Source organism: Podarcis vaucheri, assembly GCF_965113315.1.
Source record: "Podarcis vaucheri genome assembly, chromosome: 5".
Classification (NCBI taxonomy): domain Eukaryota; kingdom Metazoa; phylum Chordata; class Lepidosauria; order Squamata; family Lacertidae; genus Podarcis; species Podarcis vaucheri.
In genome coordinates this window covers 756,171-783,903 of record NC_138763.1, presented here as the reverse complement: position 1 = coordinate 783,903, position 27,733 = coordinate 756,171, and the positions used below count along the sequence as shown (strand labels likewise).

The 27,733-nt window shown below is 52.3% G+C and overlaps 1 protein-coding gene across 6 annotated transcripts in view; it reads right to left on the bottom strand.

Moving 5' to 3' along the window:
• Positions 1-12,821: 12,821 nt before the first annotated feature.
• The window catches only part of ATP13A3 (ATPase 13A3), a 47,784-nt gene continuing 32,872 nt past the window's right edge, over positions 12,822-27,733 (bottom strand). For 5 of the 6 annotated variants that reach the window (XM_082223893.1, XM_082223890.1, XM_082223891.1 and 2 more), the window contains exons 23-33: positions 26,407-26,486; positions 24,698-24,740; positions 24,496-24,605; positions 23,939-24,035; positions 23,426-23,498; positions 22,856-23,033; positions 20,199-20,386; positions 19,245-19,333; positions 18,352-18,432; positions 17,195-17,317; positions 12,822-16,260 (exon numbers count right to left, since the gene is read on the bottom strand). In XM_082223893.1, the coding sequence (XP_082080019.1) occupies positions 16,054-16,260; positions 17,195-17,317; positions 18,352-18,432; positions 19,245-19,333; positions 20,199-20,386; positions 22,856-23,033; positions 23,426-23,498; positions 23,939-24,035; positions 24,496-24,605; positions 24,698-24,740; positions 26,407-26,486 (1,269 nt within the window). In that variant the 3' untranslated portion in view covers positions 12,822-16,053. The remainder of the gene's footprint in view (positions 16,261-17,194; positions 17,318-18,351; positions 18,433-19,244; positions 19,334-20,198; positions 20,387-22,855; positions 23,034-23,425; positions 23,499-23,938; positions 24,036-24,495; positions 24,606-24,697; positions 24,741-26,406; positions 26,487-27,733) is intronic. The other variant, XM_082223892.1, reaches the window with a different exon arrangement.

The following is a 27,733-nucleotide window of genomic DNA, read 5'->3' as shown; positions in this document are numbered from 1 at the left end:
ATGGCATTAAAAGAGATAAATTCATGGTGTTATAAGAAAATAAGAAAAAACTGCTTCTTTTCCCTGATGGGGTAACCAAGAGCCGTATAGAGTCCTTATGTAGGGTCTCTATCGATAGGAGAAAATAACAGAGGCCAAGCAGAGAATATTGAGAAGCAAAGCAGCTAGTAAGCCTGATCTTTATTAAACTGTTGCAACAGGGTCCTCACTCCCAAAACACAGGAGGGAGGAGGAACCCAGAACAATGGTGTGCAAGCCCTTATATAGACTTTTGAAATTGCCCACCCTGGAGCCCAAGACCACCCCCAAAAACATCATACATACATCACAGAAGGGGCAGTCTACAGCAGAATCCTGTCTGGCAGGAAACCTGTTGATGGGTTTATCTGGAGAGCCTGGCCATTCTTTTGTGATGATCAATACTTGATTCCTGAGTCCAGGCTCACCCTAAAAGCTAAAGGGACCCCTGACCATTAGGTCCAGTCGTGACTGAGTCTGGGGTTGCGGCCCTCATCTCGCTTTACCGGCGTACAGCTTCCGGGTCATGTGGCCAGCATGACTGAGCCGCTTCTGGCGAACCAGAGCAGCACACGGAAATGCTGTTTACCTTCCCACTGGAGTGGTACCTATTTATCTACTTGCACTTTGCTGTGCTTTCGAACTGCTAGATTGGCAGGAGCAGGGACCGAGCAATGGGAGCTCACCCCGTCGCGGGGATTCGAACCACCAACCTTCTGATCAGCAAGTCAAACTGGAACGTGTCCAGAGGAGGGCAACCAAAATGGTCAAAGGCCTGGAAACGATGCCTTATGAGGAACGGCTAAGGGAGCTGGGCATGTTTAGCCTGGAGAAGAGGAGGTTAAGGGGTGATATGATAGCCATGTTCCAGTATATAAAAGGATGTCACATAGAGGAGAAGAAGAAGAAGAAGAAGAGTTTGGATTTGATATCCCGCCTTTCACTCCCCTTCAGGAGTCTCAAAGCGGCTAACATTCTCCTTTCCCTTCCTCCCCCACAACAAACACTCTGTGAGGTGAGTGGGGCTGAGAGACTTCACAGAAGTGTGACTGGCCCAAGGTCACCCAGCAGCTGCATGTGGAGGAGCGGAGACGCGAACCCGGTTACCCAGATTACGTGACTACCGCTCTTAACCACTACACCACACTGGTGGGAGAAAGGTTGTTTTCTGCTGCTCCAGAGAAGCGGACACGGAGCAATGGATCCAAACTACAAGAAAGAAGATTCCACCTAAACATTAGGAAGAACTTCCTGACAGTAAGAGCTGTTCGACAGTGGAATTTGCTGCCAAGGAGTGTGGTGGAGTCTCCTACTTTGGAGGTCTTTAAGCAGAGGCTTGACAACCATATGTCAGGAGTGCTCTGATGGTGTTTCCTGCTTGGCAGGGGGTTGGACTCGATGGCCCTTGGGGTCTCTTCCAACTCTATGATTCTATGATTCTAAGTCCTAGGCTTTGTGGTTTAACCCACAGCGCCACCCGCGTCCCCTATTCATACCCAAATGTGCCCTTAAAGGCAGGATTTGTGAGCACAGAGACAATGGGGAGGCTTTTCCCATTTCCATCCAAACTGCAGAGAAATATTTGAGGTCACTGAAAGAGTCAAATGGCTTTAGGACTGTTTTCCTGTACTGCTGCAGACATGTGGTTTAAATATATATGTATGTGTTTGCCTGGTACATTTATGAACATTTATTTTATATCTTAGACCTTATAATTCTCATGGCAATGGCAGGCAAGGCTACCATCATCTAGCAGTCATGAGGGAAACCTATGATCCGAAGCAGTGACTTGCAGGGGGTTGCAGGCGAGGAGAGAGCTGCTCCTGTGATTAAGCCCTGCTTGCTGCCTCCCCCCCCCCCCGCCCCCGGGCACCTGAATGGCCCCTGGAAGAACAGGATCCTGAGCTTTAACCAAATCTAGCCATCTCTTCTTATGTTCTCCTAAAGTGAGGGATGCCTTGTTCACCCGGTGATAGGAAAATCTGATTGCCTCATCCTGAATGCGAAAGGGGATTCTTCTCACTGAGTCTGAGATTACTCATCCTCTTTCTGGGCATGTGCAGAGTTGCAAATGAACTGAGCTACTCGATGACAGGCTCCATCAATTCCTCCTGTTGTCAAGCCCTCCAGCCCACCTTGGATTTTCCCAGGCTTCTTCCTGGCTAAGCATGTTGATGTCGGCAACCTTTCCATGCAACCCAAATCTCAGGATATGGGCTGTGTTGCAACAGGCTTTCCTGCAGCCCAGTCATTCCATCCGAGAGCTTCCTCCGCAAATTCCCCTCCAATGAGGGGAGGAAGTAGCAAAGGTTGTTCCTGTGGCTGTTATCTGCCTTGGACAAGATGGAGAGGAGTGAGGGTCAGACAGAGGGGAGTGGGTGGTCCTTATCTCTTGGCCCAGGTCTGCTCTCACACCCAGTGGACACGGGGCCTCCAGGGAATTCACGCGCTGCAAAGCACCTCTTAGCCAACAGCCAAGCAGGACCAGGAACCTTAAAACCCGAGTCTGGCCACCCCAAAGTCATTGTCTTCAAGAATGGACATTCTAAATAACAGAAGGGGGGAGGATCTCCCCACCTCACCCCAAACCCCACATGAGCCAAGTGATGCTAACTTTGGGACTTGTTAGCTCAAAGGTTCAGATGTTGCTGCAGAGGAGAACCAGGCAGGCAAAGCAGAGTTGTTCTCCCAAGACAGCTCAAGGCCAGCCCAACTTCCTGCAGGATGAACTGGAGGGCCAGCCCCACCATCATTCAGGAGGGCCAGCTTGGCCCCACAACCGTGGGTCCCCGAGGCCGTGGGTGTCATGCAGCATGCATGGCCCTGGCACCGAAATGTGTGGGTGCTCGACCCCTTTGTGGGGAATGATGTGGGTGCTTGGGCACCCGGGGTCCCAGGGAGCGGGCCATGTAAGAGGTCCATCAGAAGATCCATGGGGGCAGCTGGTTTTGCACAAAGCCTTGAGGCAACAAGGAAGGGGCCAAACACCTTCCCTTCCCATCACCCTCCGATTCTGTCATTTTTATATTATAATTGTTTTCAGATTCCCTGTTTTGTACATTGTAAGTGTTTAATCAAACCCTGCTAGTGAGTCCGCTCCTATACAATATTTCTGTAAATATAACATAATGGTTCACAGTCTTTTTTAAAGTCTCTATTGTCTTTGTCTCTAATTTTTCCTGTTAGTTTCGCCATTTCCGCATAGCCCATCAGTCTTTCTTGCCATTCTTCTTTAGTTGGTATCTTGTTGTCTTTCCATTTGGGGACTAGTAATATCTTAGCCGCTGCTGTAGCATACATGAATAGTTTCTTCTGTTCCCTTGGCAAGTCTTGTCCTCTAATGTCTAACAAAAAGGCTTCTGGTCTTTTAACAAAGGTCATTTTAAAGATTCATTTCATTTCATTATAAATCATTTCCCAATAGTTTTTAATTAGTTTGCAATTCCACCACATATGAAAGAATGTACCTTCTTTTTCTTTACACTTCCAACATTTGTTACAGCCTGTTCTATACATTTTTGCCATTTTTTACAGGCATAATATACCATCGATACATCATTTTCATATAATTCTCTTTCAGCACTATGCAATCAGAGAACTTTAGGTTCATTTTCCATAATTTTTCCCGGTCTTCCATTTGTATGTTATGTCCTAAATCTTGCACCCACCTAATCATTGCACATTTAACCTCTTCCTCTTTGGGAAACCATCACCCTACGATTCTGGACTTCCTGGAACTTCTCTGCTTGGGGAGTCAATGTCCAGCAGGGCTGAATTCCATTCCAGGCCATGGCTGAACCGAGACCCAACTAAGGATGGCGCACATGTTGCTTACCCTGCGACTGGCAGAGCAAAGACAAAGGCTGAAAAGAGGACTCTGCAGACTTTCTCAGTTTCTGCAAGAGGCAAATGGCTGTGGAGAGCTCATCTTTCCCAATTTAATTATGCTCCAGAACTTCTGCCGGAGCCTCCGCGACAGCACCGCTGCCCAACTGTCCGGCAGCCACGGTGGGTCAGGGGGAATAAACCAGGTGTCGCTGTGGCATAGAATAGTTGACTCAGGGAATTGTAGAGTTGGAAGGGACTCTGGAGGGTCATTTAGCCCAACTCCTGCAATTCAGGAATCACCGCTAAAGAATTCTCAACAGGTGGCCAGCCAACTTCTCTTCAAAAACCTCCCACGAAGGAGAGTTCCCCCCTTTCTCCATCTTCCATGTTCTTACAACTATTGTGATGCCCAAGGAAGAAGGACCCTCCCTGGGTGGTGGTCTGCTTCTTTCAGGCCATTCAAGAGCTCTCAAGAGCCCCCAGAGAGACCTTAGAAGCTCAGAGAGCCTAAAGAGCCGCATTTTGCTCACTCCCTTTTTGGGGGAAGGAAACAGCAGCCTGCCCTGCCCTGCTCCCCCCCCCCAGGTGCAGATCACCTGAGATCACCTGAGCGCAGGGCCTGGACTTGCACAATGAAGTTTCGGCAGGGGAGCCCATGGCTGCTGCCTGGGCTTTGACACATTGTCACATCATTTCAGAAGCAGTGTTCATCTAATTAGTGCTAAATTCTTCTTGTTCTTTTGCTGAAAATATTTGCACAACTTTAAGCCATCTGTTTGCTGCTTCCTGCCAGCCCACTTCCGTGAGGCTGTTCCTTCTGCCTGACTGTCTTCATCAATGGCTACTATTGGATAAGAGTGTGTGTGTGTGTGTGTGTGTGTGTGTGTGTGTGTGTGTGTGTGACGTGACCAAGTGGTAACACAAATCTGCAATTGGTTACTAGATCATGGGGGAGGCAGGAGTTAAGCCTGCCTGGAGGGAGCCTCAGACACTGATGCCTGTCCCTACCTCTACTTTCATAGAACCTTAGAGCTAGAAGGGACCCCCAAGGCTCATCTAGTCCAACCCCCAGCACTGCAGGAATCACAGCTAGAGAATCCCGGACAGGTTGACCACCCTTAACAAACTATAGTTCCCAGAATTCTTGGTGGAGTGCTTTCAATTTAAGATGCACCCACAGCCTGGGTGCTACATCTCTTCCAGGCTGGGCTCACCCTACCAGGTGGAGGGAGGCTTTTAAAGGCCTGATTTTGTGGCTGTGGGGCTTCCAGAGGCAAAGAAGAAATTTGGACCCTCAACCTGCATTGCAGGGGGTTGGACTAGATGACCCCCGGGTCCCTCCCAACTCTACAATTCTCTGATTCTATAACCTCTGTGCCAGATCTCCTTCATGTGAGTTTTGGAGGCAGCTAATCCCCACCCCCTGAGATTGGCCCATCTCAGCCCTTTTTGGAAACTGTGACCCTGGGTCACTGGGGTTGTGGGACAGAACAAAGGTCCTCCTGGAGGGTTTGCTGTGTCACCCACAGACAGCCCCACCCTTGCAGTTAATATCTGCTGAAGCAGGAGCAGACGGCAGCAATTCCTCATTTGACTACGCACTTCTCAGTGGGCGTTAGTGATTGACACAGGTCAAACGGGGGTGCCAGCATGTGACAAATTATGCAAGGAGAAGCCATCACCACAATGATGGCGCAATTGAGCTACAGAGGGAAAGTGCTGAGACGCAATGATGCTCAACGGGTCGCCATTTGCCAATGCAGCAGCAACAACAACAATAATTTATTTAGACCCCGCCCAGCCACTCTGGGTAGCTCCCAACAGATTAAAAACAGAATAAAATATCAAAAACTTCCCTAAACAGGGGTGCCTTGAGATGTCTTCTAAAAGTCAGGTAGTTGTTTATTTCATTGACATCTGATGGGAGGGCGTTCCACAGGGCGGGCACCACCACCGAAAAGGCCCTCTGCCTGGTTCCCTGTAGCCTCACTTCTTGCAGGGAGGGAACTGCCCAAAGGCCCTCGGCGCTGGACCTCAGTGTCCGGGCTGGATGATGGGGGTGGAGACGCTCCTTCATTCATGGCTATATTTATCTCCCACCTTTCTCCCTTCTCCCCCCTCCTCATTGAATCCCCACAACAGCCCTGTGAGGGAGGTTAGGCTGAGAAGCAGGGACTGGCCTGGGGTCACACCCAGGGAGCTTCACAGCCAAGTGGGGATTCGAACCCCAGTCTCCCAGGTCCCAGCCTGCCCCTCTGACCACCCCACCCCCTCTCTTCCCGCCTCCCAGTGTCCCACCCCTCTCTCCACCCTCAGGTTTCTGGACCGAGCTTGGACGGCCGTCCATCAGAGACCCTTTAGCCTGATTCCTGCCTTGTGAGGGGCTGGACTAGATGACCCCTAAGGGGCCTTCAAACTCGACAGTTCTGTGATTCTTGCTCAGTGGCCTATACACTGGCTGGCAGTCGGTCTCCCGTATTTCAGGAAGGAGCCTTGCCTGGGAATGCTGCTAAGGACGGAGCCTGTGGCCTTCTGCATCCCAAGCACATGCTCCGAGAGTGAGCTGCACTCCTTCCCAGGCTGCACCCCAACTGCTGCGCCTTGGGCTCCGAAACACAGCGTTGAGAAGGGCCAGGCCGGCTCAGGGTGAGACATCCCCTGCCCTCTCCGTAAGAGCATCTGCTCACCTGCCTCCCCTTGGGAGCTGCAGTGGGGGCAGTGACTGGGGGAGGCAGGAGGGCAGCCCCCAAACACCCTTCCCTACACGCCGAAGGACCCTGTTCCCCTTCAGCAGAGGCGGAGGGGGTCCGGGCACGTCAGGAACAGGAACATCTGGAGATACTTAGGGGGGGGGAGGAAATAAACATTCTCCAGAGCAGCTCTGTTCTGTGTCATGTTGCCAAGCCGTTGTTTGACCAAGGATGAAACTACGTGCTCTTCCAGCAAGAGGGCCCAGCTTTGGAAGAACTTCCTACCCAGGAGTGTCCTGGAGTTGTGCAAAGCGCAGACTGCCAGGAGGAGGAGGAGGAGGAGAGAGAAGGAATATTCCATGCCACTCGGGGTCTGCCTACAGGGGATCCCCTCCGGCAGCAGCGCTGGAGATCAGAGTGCTCTGGAGATGTCTTCAGCTGCCAGATTCCTCGTGAGATGAGTAGCTGGGACCCTTCATAGAATCAAAGAACCACAGAATGGTAGAGTGGGACCACCACAGTTGAGGGAGTGGGGGATATTTGGCCTGGGGGAAACCAAGAGGCGACAGGAGACCTGACAGGCTGCTTGCTTTCTGCTGCTCTGCTGGAAGACGGGACTTGAACCAAGCCGTTCAAATGGGAAGGAAGGGGGTTCTGCAGGAACACCAGGAAGAACTTTCTGAGGGCAGGAGCCGGCCAGCCGGGGAAGGGACTCCCTGAGGTGCTGGTGGACTCTCTTTCCTTGGAGGTTTTGAAGCAGAGGTTGGACGGCCATCTGCCAGGGATTCTTTCTCTAAGTGGCTAAAATTACCCCACCAGGTGCCCCCTCAGTCATAAGACCCCTGCCAGGTGTTGCCCAGGCAGTGGCGTAGCGTGGGGGGTGCAGGGGGGGGGCCGGCCGCACCGGGCGCAACATCTGGGGGTTAGGGTTAGGGGGTGCAAATCCACGGGTTAGGGGGCACAAATTACTTGCCTTTCCCCGGGTGCTGACAACCCACGCTACGCCACTGTGCCCAGGGCTGCCAAGCAAAGCTATGGCGTCCACCTCTTTGGGGTTCATTTGAAGTGGAGGGGTCACACCGGCAAGATGTCTTCTCTCTCCCTCCAATCAGATGCCTCAAAGGGAAGCCCACAAGCCAGATCCCAGCGCACAAGCAGCTCTCCCCTCCCCTTCAGGCAACTGGTACCCAGACGCATCGCTGCCTTCATTGCTGGGGAGGCAGAGCAGAGCCATCCTGGCCCTCGTCTCCCCCCTGAATTTGCCTACTCCTCTTTTAAAGCCATCCAGGTTGGTGGCCATTGCTGCCTCCAGTGGCAGGGAGTTCCACAGTTGAACTGCATGAGGAAGGACTTCCCTGTATGTGTTCTCTCTTTCTGCTCAGGAGAATCCCGCATGCCCGGCCAGCCCAGTGATGAGCAATCCTCTCGTGCTTCCTCTCTCTGTCTGAAAAGAGAGGTCTGGGGCAGCCTGACCATCGGCCAGCTGACCTGCCTGCTTCCCATCAGGACCCTCCCAGGCCACGGAGCACTGGCTCCCTCCCAGCAGCCCCCACCCCGGCACAGCTTCACGGCACCCTTTGGAGAGCCAGCTGCCTTCTGCATGAGAACAGCTGCTAAAATCAGCTGCCGGGGGAGAGAGCTTGCTGCACACTGCCTTGACCACACAGGCATGGCCAGCAGGGCTCCTCTGGACGCACAACGGGAGCCCATAGAGCAGGATCAGGCCAGGCCAGGAGGCAACCATCCATGCCTGAGGATGGGGGTCTCTCCTCTCCTGTGCCATCCCATCATATGCTAGCTGGGCAGCCAGGTGAATCCTACTTCAGTGCAGGCAACAGGGGCTTGTTAGGAGAGTGCCGGATCCCACCCACAGCTCTCTTGGAATTGTAGATTGTAGCATTGGAAGGGACCCCAAGGGTCATCCAGTCCAACCCGCTGCAGTGCAGGAGGTCAGATGACACCCATCGCTGAGAATTCATTCTGATTTGTGTCCAGGGAGGTTAAGAAGTCGTGTCAAACTAAGGCTCATGCCCTCCCTTTCCTAAGTTGTTTGCCATCAGTTCCCTTACCACAAAAGGTTTGATGGAGGGGGAAACAGAGGGCAGCTGCTGTACAAGAGCACCAGTGTCACTCCAGATGTGGACCCTGAATCTGCCAGTGTGTTACTTGCAACCCTTCCAATGTCCTCACAACTAGATGGGGCTTTCTTTGGTGTGAAGCATCTCCTCCCCCAGGATGACATTGGCTGCTCTCCAGTCTTCAGGTACGGAGGCTGATCCAAGGGACTAGTGACTTAGGTCTTTTTAGAAGGTCAGCAATTTCACATTTCACAGGAGTGGGGTGCTCTGCCCAGGGACACTCTCCTGGCCCTGTCATGCCATGCCTTTACAGGCAGATGGAAACATCCCTCCATTATGGCTGTATGTGGCCTAGTAGAAATGGGGAGTGGTACCTTGGGTTAAGAACTTCATTCGTTCTGGAGGTCCGTTCTTAATCTGAAACTGTTCTTAAACTGAAGCACCACTTTAGCTAATGGGGCCTCCTGATGCTGCTGCGCCGCTGGAGCACAATTTCTGTTCTCACCCTGAAGCAAAGTTCTTAACTATTTCTGGGTTAGCGGAGTCTGTAACCTGAAGTGTATGTAACCTGAAGCATATGTAACCCGAGGTACCACTGTATTCCCCTTTGTTTTAATGTACCTATGCAGGGGTTGTCTCTTCTGTCTCCTTGATCTATTGATTGGCTGGTGTTAAGATGCTTTGGGTTGCCTTGGGCAAGATAAAGCAAGTAACACATTCATTGAATGGTTGTTGTTAATTTGCCAGTTTTTACTTTGTCATAAAAGGCCTAGAGCTTTGTGTTTTGTCACCACAATCTGCCTCAGTTTCCCAGGCCAGTTCCTCACTTCTGAGCTCCTGTATCTTTTAGCTGCTCTTATTTTTGTCTGTAAGCCGCCTTGAGTCCCTGTCAGGGAAAAAGGTGGGGCATGAATAAATGTATAAATAATGATAGCAGTTAACTGACCAGTTGGCCCAAGATTTCTCCCTGGAGGTTTTGCCCTGTGGAACACCCCTCCCATCAGATGTCAAAGAAATAAATAACTACCTGACTTTTAGAAGACATCTGAAGGCAGCCCTGTTTAGGGAAGTTTTTAATGTTTAATGGACTACTGTATTTTAATATTTTGTTGGAAGTCGCCCAGAGTGGCTGGGGAAGCCCAGCCAGATGGGCGGGGTATAAATAACATATTATTATTATTATTATTATTATTATTATTATTATTATTATTATTATTACATTCATACCTTGGGATAAATACGCTTCAGGAGAAGTATTTTCAGGTTTCGCTCCGCAGTGACCTGGAAGTAACGGAGTGCGTTACTTCTGGGTTTCATCGCTCACACATGCGCAGACGGTCAAAATGGCGTTCTGTTCAGGATGCGAACAGGGCTCCGGAACCGATCCCATTCACATCCCGAGGTGCCACTGTATTATTAAAAGCAAGCGGGTGCATTCCAGGTGCCTAAAGATCTTTCACTCTACCTCTGTGGTGTTTCCTGCACTCAGAAGCCTCCCTGAATGCCGTGGCGCTTACTCCCAGGAAGCCACGGAGAGAGCATTGCCAGGAGGCAGATTCCAAGAACGTGGCCCTTATTCTTCTGCTCTGCACTGCAGCTCTTCCTCATCAAGCTCACCTCTGGGCAGATGCCGTAACTTTTTGTTCTTCAGGGTCTTTAGATTTACAAAACCTTTGAAGGGTCTGTTGGAAAAGTCTCTTGGAAGAAAGAAGGACAAGCTGCGAGATGCAAGTTATCAGCAAGAAACAAAAAACCCAGCTGCCAGGTCTGTGATTCTGGTTCCTGCTGGGTCCGGTTGGTGAGGATGCCCAGCAAGGGTCATGGGTGCTAATTATGGAGCAGCGTCTCTAAGGACACAGTAGCCCTGCGATACTCCTCTTGGCTGAAAGGGGGAGCAGAGGAGCAGCCCTGGGGGCCAAATCCTGCCCTGAGAGGTCAATAGGTAATAATTAGCAGGGCGCTGGAATTTCCCACTTGCCTGACGCAATGCACGCTCGGAAGTGGACTCATCCCTCTTGGAAAGAACTGAGGATGTTTGTAACTCTGCTGGCGCTGGAGGCCGACATGTCTGCATGGAGAAAAGGAGTGGGGAACCCCAGGCTTCCTGGACTGCCCTTCAACCTGCGCTGACTTTCCTTCAGGATAAGCCAGTGGTTCCCAAACTTCTTTTGGCCCCTGCCCCCTTGGCTCCTCCATAAACTCTTCCCTGGCAAAGTCCAATACATAGAATCGAAGAAAGGGATCCAAGGGTCATCCAGTCCAACCCCCAGCAATGCAGGAATAAAACTATTTAATTGATTCAACAAAACTGTTAAGCTTGATTCAGTGATACCAGCTGTTCAAGGTCTGCTAGACACCTACACCTCCAGCGCCCCCTGCCCCCCCTTGCCTTTAAGCACCCATATCGCTCAGGGGGTGCCACCACCCACTTGCGGAAGCACTGGGCTAATCTGATGCTCAGAAGGTTGCTGAGCACACTTCCCCCTTCCGGGTGATGCCAGGACCAAGTTACCCCAGCAGAGAAACATCCTCAGATTTTCAGCTCAGAGGGTTCAGGTTTCATTTAAGTGAACCTTCTTATAAATGGTTCTGGCTGAAGACCCAGCAATGAATACAAAGGAGGCATCGCATCATAGGGGAAGAATCAGCCATGAACCACAGGATCCCACATGGCCTCTCACGCTGGGCCAAAACCGGCCAGCTCCAGGCATGTTTTCCCTTTCCACGAAGGTTAGCTATGAAGCAGCTCTGGGAATAAACCCCGAAATGAAAACCTGAAAGTCTCACCCGGTCAATGGGACCCCTCAGCCCAAGATGGGGCAGCAGTGGGGTTTAGAAGGGGTTGGATGAACCTAGGCAAGCGAGAGGGAGAAAAGAAACCTGGCCATGGCTTCCAGCTCTCTGGGGTCACCCCCCTCTGGATGACCCTTTTGGTGCCTTCCAACCCTACAATTCTGACTCCCGAGTCTGGGGGGAAAGGCCCCCATGGCTCGCCTCCTGCTTGGGGGGCTTCCCAAGAACACCAGGTTGGCCATTTGTGGGAAAGGGGATGCGAGTTGACAAAAAGCGCTTTCTCAGCAAGGCTCTTTCTGCATTTCCCCTTCAGCCCAAACATCGTCAAGAAGCTGGTCTTTGGCACAAGGTGGAAAGGAACCGACAAGTCATTAAAGCCAAATTTTGCTGGGTGGGGTGAGGTAGAATATATTCAGCCAGCCCGAAGTCCACAAATCTCCCCCCCCCCCTCAGCCACCAACAGAGAAGCCATCAAGGTCTTCTGAAAACTGAAGCATCAGCCAAACATCCAGAAAACTGCCCGACTCTTGTGCCAAAGGCTCAGCCCTCCAGAACGGGAGGGATGCACACATACAGTGCAGCCTTCGCGATCCAGGGATGAGTGTAAGAGCCGGCTGGATCAGGCCCAGGGCCCATCTAGTGCAACAGCCTCTTCTCACAGTCCGATCCGAGTGTGAGAGCCTCTTCTCTCCCGCAGCTTCCAGCAACTGCGATCCAGAACCCTTGCCGCCTCCAGCCCATCTAGCTGTGGAGCAAGAGAGCTGCTAGCACATTTGCAGAGCAGCGCCTGGCAGGAGATCCTGTCTTGTAGGGGGTTGGACTAGATGACCCTGGGTGCCCCTTCCAACCCTGCACATCTATGATGGCGCAGCAGAGCCACTGTGGCCAGCAGCCACCAACAGCCCTCCCCCTCCATGAGTTTGTGGGCGCCCACCACTCTCTCCTCCACAAGCCCCATGAACGGCTCGCTGAGGCTTTTTAGCAAACCTCAAACTTTGTGTTCTTTGGGTGTAATTTTCACAAGCACAAGATTCCTTCCCAGGCTGAGCAACAGCCAAACCAGTCTCCCCCACCCCCGCCACCACCACCCAGCTCAAGGCAGGCAAAGTTGGGTTTTTTATTTGTCCACAATCACATCACTTGGTCCTTTTTGCAGTGACTTCACCGGCCGCGCTCATTTCGCCTTCGCCCCCCCTCCTCTGCAAGCTCCGTGTTGACCATTTCACATAACTTCATCTCTTTCCCCCGGAACGGAGCCATGCGGCACCGTGGTCTTCAGCTTGCCGGAAAGGCCAGCCAGCAGGTTTCCTCTCGAGGAGAACGGCTTGAGAGAGTCCCGGGTCACAGGAGGACCTGAGAGTGGAGGAAACTCCTTTTCCATGGTGGGCGGGAAATGAAGGGGCAGGGGATGGAAAAAGGGCAAGCGAATCACAACTTTATTTCAAATAGCTTAAATCACACGCACACAAAAGATTTTACAGGGCTATGACTATGTACAATGACACAAAATGCTTTTATTACAACCGGTACCATTATAAAAGCAGCACAAACAGACATTTCCTGGAGGAAGATGGCCGGCGCCCCTGGAACGAAGGGGCCGGTTTCTGGAACCTTCTGAGACCGCCGGGTCTCGTCCATCAACTGAACCTGAGGAGCTGGTAGTGGGACTGCGTCATCGACCCCAGAGTTTAGAAGTTCATTGGAAATGGGGTTTTTAAAAGCCTGACATTATGTGGCATAAAGCTAGCATGTCAGACGGAACCATTAAATAAAACCTGTATTCTAATATACAAACATTTCATTTTGGAACGGGGATTTTTGAGGGATAAAGTCATGGAGCTCTTCTCAAGTCTCGAGGCCTGAGACAACGGAGGAAATCGTTTCAGAAGGAACTTGCAGCATTTAAGAAAAAGGATTCTTCATCTCTTTCACTCGGACCCTGTGCAGACACAGTCCTGATAACTACAGTAGACTAACTCATCCAGTTAGGAGGGCAATCCTCATAAATGCTCTCTACTAAAAATAAATAAATTTTAAAATGAGTGCAATTTTGTTCAAAAGTATCCAATGTGAAGATTGCAATAAGAAATTGATTCTCCACTTTCCAATCAAGTGGCTTTTTTTGCATTGTATTCTACAGTAGAATTTTAGCACTAATAACCGGAAGGGCACACGCACAAATAGACACACACACACACACACACACACACACACAGTTTTCAGGCTCCACCGTGAAGGCTGGAGCCCCAGGGAGCCGTCCCCAGTCGCATGTGCAAGCCTGGACTGGGGAGAGATGTGCCCCACCGCTACCCCCAAAGACATACAGACACATGGAAGGGGCACCCAGAGATCCTATGACCGTATCATTAGCTACCTGGTAAGGGAAGAAGATAAAAGCTTTAAAAATAACCCTGAGGGATACCGATATATATCTATATATATCATTTAAAAATCTGGTTATTCTTCTCTTGAGCTAGACCTTTAGATATGTGCATAAATAATAATAATTAAAATTAAATTAAAAATATTTAATTGGCCATATTTACAATCCTGACACAAAGAAGGACAAATTTAGACTTTAGGTCCACAAAACGCAAATAATTTAATAAGGAACTCAGATTCCAAGTTCTCGACGTGACCCTGGATTTGACTGCAGAAAGACAAAACAACTTTCCGGAGTGTTAAACCATCTTGTTCACCTGAATTCACAAGCTTTTGAGGAAGATTCAGCAAGAAAAGGAGTCCTCAATTTATTAATCTTTTAAAAAAATACCAGCTCAGAATTTTGGCGTGCAAGCTGGATTCCAGAGGCCAGAAGCCGAACCTCTTTTTCAAGCTGGCCCCAAGAGGAACAGCGGCTAAACCCCAGCCCAGACTTCAGGGAGGCCAAAAGCAAATGCGCCCCAAACTCCAGGCCAGATCACTTCTCGCCACCACATTGACAAAGGGCTTCCCCCAGCCCCAAAGATCCTTAGGGAGACCTGGCTGCCCAGGACAGTCCCCGATTTTTGCTTCCCAGCGGTTTTCCACTGGGGAGCACGGGGGCAGCAAGCGAGACTCCTTGAAAGAGACACACATTCCCTTCCCCTGGCCAGGACCTCTCCTGCATTGCTCCTGAAACGCAACACGCTCTCTCTGCCTCTCTCTCACACACCAACGGAGCTCCTGTACAGTCAGATGAAGTGCTGGCAAGTCACAGTCCCAAGGTCAAAAGATGCATAGCTTCATGGATCTCTTCCTTCTTTTTAAGCAAAATAACCGTGCATTTTGAACAGGGGAGAGAGAGGTGGTCGCTGCTGCTGCTGCTGCTGCTGCTACAGGCTCCGTCAACCTGCTCCAGGGAGAGGAGGCGGCTCGCACTTGCACCCCGAGGTGTCACAGTGCCGGATCCCAACCACCCCCCACGACGCAGCACCACGGTGGGAAGGACGCCCGCAGCCGGGGAAGGAAGCAGGCGGCAGAGGCCAAAGGCGTTTGCCCCCTTGGGGGCCAGGCCCCCGCAAGACATGGCAGCAGCAGGAGGACAACTCTGGGACCAGGAGCCTCCCAGACGCTGCTTCCAACACCTTTTTGTTGAGGTATAAAATGGCAGGAAATGGACCCGGCTGCTTTGCTGCCGCTCAAGAGACGCTGTCCACAGAGGGTCATTTCCTCCTTGAAGGCTTTGCAAGTGCCCTTCCCAGTGCATGGGCTGCCTCTCTGCCATGGGCATCAGAAGCCCCAGGGCATAGCAGGACCCCTGGGCTTGAACCTCAAAAGCAAAGACCCCCCCACACACATACACAGATGGGGTGGGTGCCCCACGGCCGGAGGGAGGCCCAGCCACAGAAGCCAAGGGGCCTCTGAGGACAGAGACAGAGCCCGGGGAAGGGAGGGGCGGTCAGCCCTTGGCACCCAGGAGCCAGGAGTAGCCGGATGACCCTTGGCCCCTGGAGCAACTCGGTGTGCGCGCACAGGCGTGTGTAAACAGGCCAGAGACCTAGCGTGGCCTCAGCAGATTTAAAGCACTTGGTGCTGGTGGTGGAGGCCGGGAGCAATTCTTTTGCCTATTTCTCAGTAAAGAATATGGCTGAGCCAGAGTGGCTGATTCTTTGCCTGCTTCCTGCACGGAGCCTGTAGCGAAGCCGAGTCGGGCGCAGGGACTGCCAACCTTGGCACAGAGCGGGGGGTGCCAGGAGGGAACTTGCAAACTAACCGTGAGGTCCGGCACCCTCTGCTCCGCGCAAGGCGGCCAGGGTCAGGCTCTGCCGCGCAGACCAGTGGCACCCAGCACCCAGTTTGGCAAACACACACAAGACCCACACTTCCTGGTAAGGGCAACTCACCCCCTCCTCCTTGCTGGGCTCCCAAAGTCCCCCAGGCCAGCCTCCGAGGCGGAAGGAGCCAGCGCTATGCCAGGGCTGCCCAGAGCCCAGAACTCCCCCCCCCAGGGGTGAGAGGAGCGGAGCCTGAGCCCAGAACTGGCCAGCGGAATGAGGCTCGGAGAAGCCGTCTGGAAAAACACCCAACGTTTTGCATTGCTTGTGAAAAGTTCTCTCTCCAGGGATGGAGGGGGGCGAGGGGGCGGCCTGAGGGCCCCGAACACGTGCTCTGCAGGCGGAAGCGTCTCCAGAGAGGGCAAGAGGACGCGCCTGGCCAGGCCGCTGCTACGTGACGGTGATGACCTGGCAGGCGCCATTCTGGTGGGCCAGGGGGGCCTTGGCCTCCGTCGTGGTGCAGGGCCTGGGCGGCCACTCGGGGTCCACCAGCAGCTCCTGGGCCAAGTGAACGTATTTGGCTTTCGGGGGCTTCTTCCTCTTCCGGAAGCCCAGCACCGAGGGGAGGGCGCAGCCGCGGCAGCACCCCAAGGCCTCCTGGCGGGAGAGAGAGAGAGAGGGTGAGACCCCACAGCCAAGGGCAGAGGCCAGGTGCACCCCCACCTGCCCAGGGCAGCAGTGCAGTGCCAGATGCCCCAGAAACATGCGCCGGAGGGAGCCACACGACAGGGCTGGGGGTGGCAGGCCATGGCATCAAGCATCACTCTCTGTGCCCGCCTGGTGCCACCAAACACACTTTGCCCAGCTGCCAGGTCCTCTCCCTGTCTCTATATATCTATACGAAACGTTCCCTCCGTCAGGGTCTGCTCTCCTCAGCCTAACCTAATGATGAACACATATGCCACCCTGACCTTTCTGGGGGAAGGGACAGGCAGCGGCAGAGACCCTGAGGAGAACCCCAACCCCCCCAAACTTGACCCTGATGCAAATTAACAGCCCCCCTTCCCCAGCACCCCCCTGGTCTTCAATGAGCATCACAAGGAGGCTGTTTAAAGCCCCCCCTTTAAGAACACTGGCAAGACATTGACGGGCTTAGGGAAAGGGAGACCCACCCAGACCTGCCCAACTGATGCCCTCTGAAGAGGAAGTGGATGGACACAGAGTCAGACCCTGGGCTCCGCCTTCCCTCTGCCAGCCTTTCTGGGCCTTGGATCCCCAGATGTTTCTGAATTACAGCCCCTGTTTTCCCTGACCACACTGGCCGGGAATGATGGGAGTTGTAGTCCGACCACCTCTGGGGTCCTGAGGGCGAGGAAGGCTGGTCTCCCGACTGGCAGTCCTGGCTCTGCAGGGCTCCAGAGAGGGGCTGGAGCAGGCACTGGGCAGCGTGCCTGGGACTGGTGGGAGCTGTGGGCCAAGGGCTGGCAAGCTCCGTGGGCCCTCCCGCCCCCCAGCATACAAGCGCCCACCCCGTCCCCAGTCGTGAGGGTGTCATGCGTGGACAAGGGAGAGTAAAGCACAGTGTTCCAACCTGTGATGGGTGGGAGGAAGAGGAGAAGGAAGAAGAGGAGGAGGAGGAGGAGCCTAGGCGGTTTTCCCCTTGCTTGTCTCGGTGGAAGACAACTTTCCAAAGGATGGTGTCAAGGAGGAAATTCTGTGGTGTGTTCCGGGGAAGGGGAAGAATCAAGAAGAGCAGGCCATCATTGCAGGTTAGCAAGAAGAAGGTCACAACAACAGCACAGTCGGGGCAGAAGAAAGCAGCACCAAGGCCTCTCTCTCTCTCTCTCTCTCTCAGGGCAGGACTAGCAAACACTCGGCTCTTGGGACAAGGGGGGGTGCCTGGGTGGGGTCTCCGGTCCAGGCCTCGTGGAAAGAGGAAGGGCCTGCTGGATCGGGCCCACGGCCCACCTGCCCCAGTGTCCTCTTCTCACAGTGGCCAACTAAATGGGAAACCTGCAAGTGGGATTTGAGCCCCAGAGCTACACTCTCCCCCTCGCTATGGGGCAAAGCCCAAACGATCTTTTCAGTTCTGTTGGTCAGATCTGGACTGAGAACCATCTCCTTGTTTGCACTTCTCCTGACTGACTGGCCTGATGTTTTCCGACAACTGTGCTGACAGAGATCAGGCAGAGATCCGTTCAACGCTTCCACCTGCCAGGGGCTTTCAACTCATGGGGAGGGGCTGGCTGGCTGTTCCCAATCCCAGAGCGTGGGCAGAACTGGGGCTCTGGCAAAGCCGGGGGTGGGCACAGGGAAGAGCAGCATGTTCTGGGAGGGCAGAAGAAATGTGGCGTGTGGGGCAGGGCCCTGGGGCAATTTCCTGTCACGGTGGCTGCACAGATACGCTAGATGTTTTGGGATCCGGAAGCCAGAGAGAGGTGGTGGCTGAAGGATTTCAAGTGCCCTGCTCCCCCCCCCAACACCCTTCTTGAGTGGAGGGCAGAATAATGGAGCAAATGCGCACACGTTACATACTTAAGACACCTCACAGGGTCCACCACCGCCACCCGCCATCCCAGAACACTGGCACTGACAAAGGAGGGTCTGAAAGAAACGCCCCCCCCTCCCTTCGTGGGGCTTTGTGCAAATCAGAACCCCGCCTGCTGGACTGAGATTTTAAGAAGAAAACACGCAGCCGCTGCCTCCAACCTGGCCAGAGAAAGCGCTCCAAACGCTGCCAGGACTCACCTCCACCAGAAGGGAGACAAAGGCGTTGACGACAACGATGAGGAGAATCCGGACTCGCCACGGATACGGCACGCAGACCAGCTGCAAAGCAGAAGAGATGAGCGTGTGCAAGCGTGAAAAGGGCGAGCAGAGACGATGCACACAATGGAAGGCCCAAGAATCCAGCTTCTGCGCTTCCCTAGGTCCCTAACTTGGGCCCGGCCAAATTTTTACCATCTACTCTTAAAAAATTGTATGACTTCATGGAAAGGCTCCTGGTGGGATCCTGAGCGTGTTCTGAATGTGCAAATGGAGAGAATTGGGGGTGATTCTGAGGCCGCATGCCGACAGCAGGATCCCTCAGGCATTATTTCAAACTAGGACTTAAGTCTTAATAGATGTTTGGCAGGAGAAAACATCCCCAAGAGTAAGATTACACCGTTTTCTCGCATTAGCTTAGAAAGCACTCCCATGAGGATGATTTTTTAAATTTCTAATGATGTGTGGACTCAAGTGGGAGAGACTAATATACATTCAGACGCTGCCTCAGAACACCCCATAATTGCTTCGGATCTTTATAAAGATCTCTCACAGAAGTGAGCCTTTACATGGCAGTTTGTGACACAGTCACTGGCTCATGGAGGAACTGGAAAGCCAGCAGGGACAGATGTCTTGGGGGGGGGATTTGTAAGGCCTCTAAGCTGGTCCCCCACTCACACCAAGGGGTTGATCTGATTTTGCAGGGAGAAGATATTCCTGATGCATGCAAAGTCTCAGGCAGTGTTACTATTAAAACCCGTCAAAGATCCTATAGCACTCTGGGGAGTGACTGGGAGCTCTTTGCGCTGCCCAGGGGGGGGGGAGGCCCTGGGAATGGCACCGGGGAATGGAAGGGTGGCCTCTTCTGGGCTTACCTCAAGGAACCAGTCGATGGGCTGCAGGGGATGCAGCAGGACAAAAAGGACGAAGGCATACAGAACGATCACAGAGATAACGAAGAGATCTGCAGGGGAGGGAGAAGGGAGACACCTCTGAGCAGGCAAAGCCCTGCAGTCTTGCTTGGCAAAACTATCTCCTTGTGCCGTAATTTGGAGGCTGTGAGGTTGCATCTCCCAGAGCCCATTCCCAATCCTGACCCCCTCCGAATCAAGGAGCCCCCCCCCCGCCACTGCCAGCCCTGGAGCCCCCCCCTCGCTGCCCAACCAGAATCTTCCGAGAACACCCACCACTGTGTAGAAGAGGCCCCCCCATGAGAGGTCTGGAGGGTGGCAACACGAGAACAGGGCCTTTTCTGCAGTGGCTCCCCAACTTGTGGGCTGCTCCTCCCTATTCCTCTTTAGACTCCAGGAGAAAAAAAGACTCTATGACCAGGCCTTTAGTCTGTATCTGTGGCCTCTTAGATGTGGGTGGGGGGTTCTTAATGTATTAGATTTCCTGCCCCCCCTTGCTTCTAATGTATCTATGTGGAGTCTTGGCTGGCTGGCTGGCTGGCTGGAGGTTGCTGTTTTTTGCCTTCGACAAGATAAAGCGGCTATCCATTTTAATATACACAATATATAAGAGAGACGGGTCTTTTGACAGGCCCTTTAATAGCTCCTTTCTGCCCCTCTAATCCCAGGCATCTTCTGCCCTTCTCCTACAGCCATTCCGCCAGCAGAGAGGCAAGAGCCCAACTGCTTCTCTCTCTCCAGGGCAGGGGGCATCAAAGAATGGCAGCACCTCCTCTGCAAGGAAGCTGGACCCCACGGAGGGCGAGGGCGCCTGCAGGAAATGCCCCCCTACAGAGCCCCCTCCCATCCTGCTTGCCCACCAGCGCTGCTCGGCTCGGGGCCCCTTCTCCGTCGAAGGCCAAACTCTGGCACACGTACAGTTTTTGTAGCAAGGTTGCCTGAAGGGCCTCCCTTTGGAAAAGGCCACAGCGACAATGAGGTACTGGAAGCTGGAGATGAAGAAGACCGTCGTGTTCTCGTAGTTCCTGATGTTGTGCTCGTCGTGGAGGGTCTTGTTCTTGTGCTGAGAGGCGTTGGCAAAGGGACCCCTAGAAACATTGCAGGCGCTGCAAAACCCAAGTGGTGGGGGTGGGGAATTAGTTTTTATATATATATACACATATACATATATACATATACATATATCTATATATATATATATATATAGATGTTTGCTTTCGTAGATTTTCACGGGTACAGGAATGCAGGTTTTGGTGTCTTCGGGTGTCTTCCCGTGTAAGAGTCGGGGTGTCTGGGCGACGTTTCGACGAGGTCTCACTCGTCATCTTCAGGCTGGTGCTTTCGGCTTCTTGTTACTGGAACAGAGCAGAATCTGGTGTTTGAGTTTCTATAAATACTGTTGAGGGGTGTGGTGTATAGCCTCCAACGTTCTGGGCAGAGAGGAAGTTCCTAGATTAGTGTGCCTTTTCTTCTTTTGTTCCTTAATTACTTGAGGGATATCTTGAGTGATTTCATGAGTGATATTCTGAATACCACTGGGTGGGTCATTAAGTGTAGATTAGTTGCTAAAGCTTTCGTGTCTTTATTTATTCGTCTGTTTGTGCATTTATTCGTCTGTTTGTTTGTCCAATGTACGTGGCTGGGCAGACTTTGCAGGGTATTTCATAGACCCCTTGGTCTATGAAAATCCAGCTGGAAAACCAAGGGGTCTATGAAATACCCTGCAAAGTCTGCCCAGCCACGTACATTGGACAAACAAACAGACGAATAAATGCACGTATCGCACAAGGCACAAAATCACAGCTCGCCCCTATACACGAAGCCAAGCCAGAGCACAACTAAATGCAGCACAGCCATCTTCTCAGAAAAACTCTTCACAAGCTCAAGAGGTCAAGACACGAAAGCTTTAGCAACTAATCTACACTTAATGACCCACCCAGTGGTATTCAGAATATCACTCATGAAATCACTCAAGATATCCCTCAAGTAATTAAGGAACAAAAGAAGAAAAGGCACACTAATCTAGGAACTTCCTCTCTGCCCAGAACGTTGGAGGCTATACACCACACCCCTCAACAGTATTTATAGAAACTCAAACACCAGATTCTGCTCTGTTCCAGTAACAAGAAGCCGAAAGCACCAGCCTGAAGATGACGAGTGAGACCTCGTCGAAACGTCGCCCAGACACCCCGACTCTTACACGGGAAGACACCCGAAGACACCAAAACCTGCATATATATATAGATATATATAGATATATATAGATATATAAAATTTTATAATAACAAAAAAAAAAAAAAGCCCCATCACAATCAAAAATTTAAATCATACATCTTAATTGACTTCACTCCCCCTCCTGGTTCCATTATTTTATGCTTATTCATGCACATCCATAAAATCTTACATTCTTAACAGTCCAATTTTAAAACCTTATTCATCTTGTTACAAGTGACTTTTAAAAGTTCAACCAGTGTAAAAGCCTCTACACCAAGCCTGCAAGGTATGCATTAAGAATTTCCTCTTTTAAAAATCAATGTCCTTTTTCTTTCTTGGGTTTCAAATTATCTAGTATGTCCTGCATAGTTCACTAATTTGCTTTACCAATCTTCTTCATCTTCTTCCTTCTATAGGGATGGTCTGGTCTGGGGGGGGGGGGCTGGAATTAGAGCATCTCTAACACGCTCTGCCTGTCTATCTCTCTCTCGGTGCTTCTCCAGCAAGAGGAGACAAGGCCAGCAGGGCCCAGAGAGCTGCCAGCTCAAACTCACTCCTAAATGTCCTTAAAGAAAGGAAGTCTATCGTTTCAAGGGCTGCAATTAGCTATATTAGATCAATCAGTTTAAAAAAACACAACTTTGAGCAAGTAAAAAGATGCCCCCACTAGTTAAGACAAAATAAAATAAAGTATTATTATTACTATGATTGCTACTTTTACTGTTTACTGGACCCAGGGTGTTGCTATTAGTACATAAGCCCTTAACAACTTGGGACCAGTCTACCTGCGAGATCGCCTGACCCCACCTGCACCCCCCCATCGCTTCGCTCGGTGGAAGGTGGCGCTGCTACAGGGGCCCCACTCTTCATCTGTAAGAACCCAGATCATTTAGTGTGGCGGCAGCTGCCCTCCGGAACTCCCTGCCTATGGAGATCAAACAGGCACCTCTGTTGGACTCTGAGCCATCTTGTTTAGACAAGCCTGTCCAGGTGCCTGGAAAGTTGTGGTCATTTTAATCTGTTTGAGTATTTTAAATCAGAGGCCCACTCCTCCGTTATCTTCTGAGACAGACTACCATGGAGTCGAAATAAATAAATAAATGTTTTCTCTTTCTGTAAACCACTTTGAGGCTTTTTCTTATATATACAATCAAGTGGTACATAAATTTTATGAAATAAGAAATAAACAAAATTAAGAGGCAGACGCTTTTGAGATGGTTCCTCCTGGAGCACCACCCCCCACATCCTCCATCACCAAAAGGGATGTGGTCCGCAAAGGGCAGGTGGGGTCCCACAGATTCCAAAGTGAAACTCTCCTGCCCCTGCCGTGGACCCAGACGTAGCCCCCTGGGGCAACTTACTCTGAGTGAGGGGTCCAGGTCTCATACCAGGGCTGCTGCCTGGCCCACAGGAAGCCCAGGGTCTGGAAGCCAAGGCAGATGAGGATCTGGGAGAGGACGGAGCAGAGGAGGGGAGCCGAGATGAGGCCGGAGGGCGGCCTCTGAGCCACAAGCTCCTTCCAGGCAGGATTCAGGCTCACTGTGGAGAGAGAAGGAGCTGAGACCCAAAGGGAGAGCCAACACACAGCCCCCGAGCAAAGCTCTGCACCAAGTAAGCCAGGCAAACTCAGGAGCACAGAGCTGCTCGTTCTGCACAAGGCTACCTGCAGGGGGGGGGCTGGAAAGGAGCTATGGTGACGCGCAGAAACTTGAATTTTGAAGCCCCCCTTTCCCCCTGAAACCACACACCAGAATTGGGCAAGGAGTCGGGATTCTGGGTTTGGGATCTCCAGCTGCAAAATCGCTTGTTGCCTCCCCTTTTCTAAGGGTATCACTTGTTTCCTGTGCATCAGCTTCACAATGAATTCTGCAGAACTCACAACTCTGCAAGCTGCTAAGGCTGGTGAAGGAGGCGGGGAGACAGATACTCACTGGTGAAGACCACCACCAAAATTATTGCGAGATCAATGAAGAGGAACTGGAAATCTCCCAGGTTGCTCTGGATCTGCAAAGGAACCACAAGGGGGATTTCAGAGGGGATGAAAGAAGGTTTCTTTTATGCCCTGAGGGCAAGCGAAAGGGCTTCTTGGAACCTCAGGGGCTCACGTCCCACCTCCGCCGGGAACCTGCTCAGAGGCCTTCTGCAAGGTGATTTCCCCCCAACCCATTTCACCACCTGCCATGAAGCATTTCTGGTTGAAACGGAGATGAGAGAGAAGCAAAGAATGCCACAGACTTTGCACAAGGGATGAGCCATGGGGAGGGGGGGGGCAAAGATGGCCGTGAAACTCTCCCTCCTGTTCCTCACCTGTTCAGGGCCTATCAGGTGAGAGTGGAGGAGGGAAGGGGGTGGGAGCTCATGCCTCGGAGCCAATCAAAGGGAGAGAAGAAGAGCTTCACATACACACTCAAGGTTGTGAAGCCCCACCATACTCAAATACTCACAGAATACAGCAGGGTGACACTGACGTACTGGATAATACTGTACAAAGCCATGAATTTGAACACACAGAAGGAGGTTATTAAAGCAGCCCGGCCTTCCCTGTGAAGACAAATAAATCCACATGGTAAATCCAGGTGAGTCAAGAACTGCATACCTGAGGCCAGGTAAGAGCTTAGGAAGAACTTCCTGGTGGGCAGGGGAACGGACTCCCTGGAAAGGCCGGACTCTCCTTCGCTGGAGGTTTCTAAAAAGAAGCTGGATAGCCACCTGCCAAGGATCCTTCAGCTGCACTGATATTCTTCTTAAACGGAGGTGCCCAGAACTGGACACAGGACCCCCAGTGGGGCTTGACCACCCATGGCTATTCTGTGCTGGGCTTCGGTTGCTGCTGCTGCCCTTCAGGCTGGCGAGAGGCTATGCAGCACCCTGACCTGGCATCCCTCCCCAAAGGGAAAGGACTTCTTCCACCAGGCCCTCTTCTTGGCTGGCACCCCCACCTCTCAGGGAGGGGGCGGCTGTGCCCAGGTGGGACCTGAAAGACCCTCCAAGCGGCCCTTACCTGATCAGGCTTGGCACGCAGGAGATGCTGGGCGTCCGGGAGGTGAAGGGAGACGCCACAGAGGCCTCCAGCTCCGAGAGGGAAATGCCACCGTGCGCCCTCTTCAGTGCCTGCCCAGTCGCAGAAAGGAAAGGGTTAATTCTCCCGGGGCAGCAAATGAGCCGCGGGTGAGAATCGCGTGGAAACGGAAGAGGCTACTCACCCCGCAGTCGTTTGCCCCGTCGCCACACATGCCCACGTAGTAACTGCAAGAGCAGAGAGGGGGAGAACGTGAGAAGGCGAGGGCCTCAATGGGAAACCCGCCAGCAGGACCCCAGCCCAAGAGCAACTCTCCCCTCGCTGGCTTCCTGGCTAGGGGCCACTGCTAGTCCTCTCCATGAATCTGCCTCCTCCTCTTATAATTCACCCAAGTTGGTGGCCATCCCTGCCTCCAGTGGGAAGGAGTTCCATAGTTTCACCATGCGTTGTGTGAAGAAGCAAAGGAGAGCCAGGACCTCACAGCATTTTGGCCCAAAGGCAAGCCCCCCCCCCCCCCGAGCCCGCTTCTGGGCTGGGAACCAGGACCAGGGCCTGGGAATCCTGAGCTGCAGCAAAGATGGTTCCAGGGTGTTACTCCCAGCGGGAAGAGAAACCTGGGCCTCAGAACAGGACACACCCAGAGAAGCGCCTTTTAAAATCACATTTACATGCAAGAAAGCAGACGAGAAGCTGCTGCCCAAGTCACCGCTGTTGGCTGTGATGAAGAAGCAGGGCTGCCTGGCATCGTTGGGTGAGGGGCAGCCGGGCAGCCAGAGATGGTGAAGAGGAAGAGCGCTGGTGCCCCCTGGAGCGAGAGAGAGAGAGGCCTCCACGCTGGCAGTCCTGCTCCAGGCTCCCACAGAGCCAGGCAAGGGGGCACGGCTGCTTGGCAAAGCCACTGCCAGAGCGACAAGCCTTCTCTGCAACACAGGCCGGGACGCAAGGCCTCCAGGCCCCTCTCTTCACAGCAAGGAGCCGTTACAGCGTTTGAGGGGGCCAAAAAGTATAACATTATGCATGGCATCGAGAAAGTGGATAGAGACATGTTTTCTCCTTCCGTCCAATAAAGCCGAATGCTGGAGGATTCAGAACACGGCACAGACTTCAACTACGGAACTCACTTTGATGGCGTCTGGAGGCATCTGGGTGGCCACTGAGAGAAGAGGACGCTGGACTGGCTGGGTCACCAGCCTCATCCAGGAGGCTCTCACTACGCTCTCAAGGAGCTGAGCTGAATGTGGCTTCTGACATCAGTTCCACAGCAAGTTCCAGTTCACAAAAATGTCATCTAACGCTTTGGGTAATGACTCATTCAGTAAGAAACTGAAACTTGGATGCGTTTTCCCCAAGGGAGGGCTGTGCTGCTGTGCCCCTCAGAGGGCGCCAGAGAGCTCTGCATGGCATCAAGCACCATGTGCGAGTGCTGGGCAAGGTGTTCTGCCTGACCCTTCTGACTCGAGGAAGACCCACGGCCCTCTTCTTCGCATTGCGCTTGCCCAGGGGAGAGCAGCTCCAGCTTGTCTCCCCCCGCCCCCCAGAGACAGGACACAACAACTCAGGGGGCAGGCACTGTGGGGAAGGGCAGGGGCAGATACTTAAAGAGTGGCCCTTTGGTGCCAAGTGGACTGGCCAACCGGCCCCCAAGCAGGCTGAAGCTTGATCCCCGATTGGGAAGAGGTCAGGGGTGTGGCCTGGGCTGACCTCTGGAGACCGGCTCCTGCCTCCCTGGCCCAGAGGGAAGGGGAAACACCCCTAACTCAGTGCATGGTTTCTCCCTGAAGGGCAACCCTCACCTTTAAACCAGAGACCTGCGGCTACAGCATTTTATGAAGCTTTGGGGCTGCCTGAAGAGTCGGGTCAAAGCAGCAGCGTCAAAATCAGAGGGATACTTACTCTACGTTTTGCAAAGCCTCCACCAGCTGGGTTTTCTGGTCCGGTGCCATGCGGGCAAACACTGTGCCATGCAACACAAGCTGAAAAACAGGGGAGGGGGGCTCTCAGCAACGTAATTAAAATGGGGGGGGCACAGATCAAGCATTTCGAGGGCAGGGATGCATTTCACACTCTGGGAAACTCCCGCAATGCTTCTCAAAATACGGGGCACAGCCCTGGTGCCTCAAAGGAGATGGCTGGGGAAAGTGCAGAGAAGGAAAACCAGAACCATCCCAGGGAGGAAAGACCGAGGCATTTCCGTTTAGGGAAAGAGGGTCTCTGTGGGGTGTAGAGGCTGGAGGGTCAGGCTAGGACCTGGGAGACCAGGGTTCAAATCCCCCCTCGGCCGTGAAGCTCCCTGGGCCACCTTGGGGACCAGCCACTGCCTCTCAACCGAGACCACCTCACAGGGTTGTTGTATCAATTTTTGTTTGGGGGGAGGAAGAACATGTGCCATATAAATAATAAAATAATTATTACTATTTCTGAAGGCAGTCCTGTATGGGGAAGTTTTTAATGTTTGATGTTTTATTGTGTTTCTAATATTTTGTTGGGAGCCTCCCAGAGTGGGAGCATATAAATAGTAAAATTATTATTATTATTTCTTTCATTTCTACCCCACCCATTTTCCAAGGAGTTCAAGGTGGCTTATTATTATTATTATTATTATTATTATTATTATTATTATTTCCTCCTTGGGGGAAAAGGTGGGACAGAAATAAATGAATGAATGAGGAACTCTGGGCTGGCCAATGCAACAGGGCTGGCAGGAGACTCAGGAGGGAGAAGAGGACTTTCCTACATGCAAAATGCTCATGGACTTGCAGATGTTGCTGCCACAGGCCAGCTGGTGGCTTAGTTGCATGGCTTTTTAAAGAGTGAGACAAACTGGGGGTGGGAGGTGGCCATCAGTGGCTACTGGTCATCACGGCTATTCAGTGGCAAGCCACACAGGAGGCCTGGCAAGTGTGTTGTCGTGATGCAACCACTTCGCCTGGAAGCTTCCTGAAGGTTTCTAGAAAAGGGGGCGCATGGTGGAGACATGGGAACTTCAGCTTTTTATGCAGCAGGGTTACCTTATTCTTAGCAGCTCCCAAACTTAAACTTTGCCTTTTAGTTAGGAAACATGAACTTGGTTAGCATTCAGCTCTGGTTACACAGCCAAGATGGCTGTCAGAGCAATACTGAGGTTCACGCGACGCTACAATGGGCAGAAACAGCAGCACAAAGCTCTCAAAAGCTCCTGCTCCATCCTGGGAGGAAACAGAATATTAAGTGTTCTTCTGCA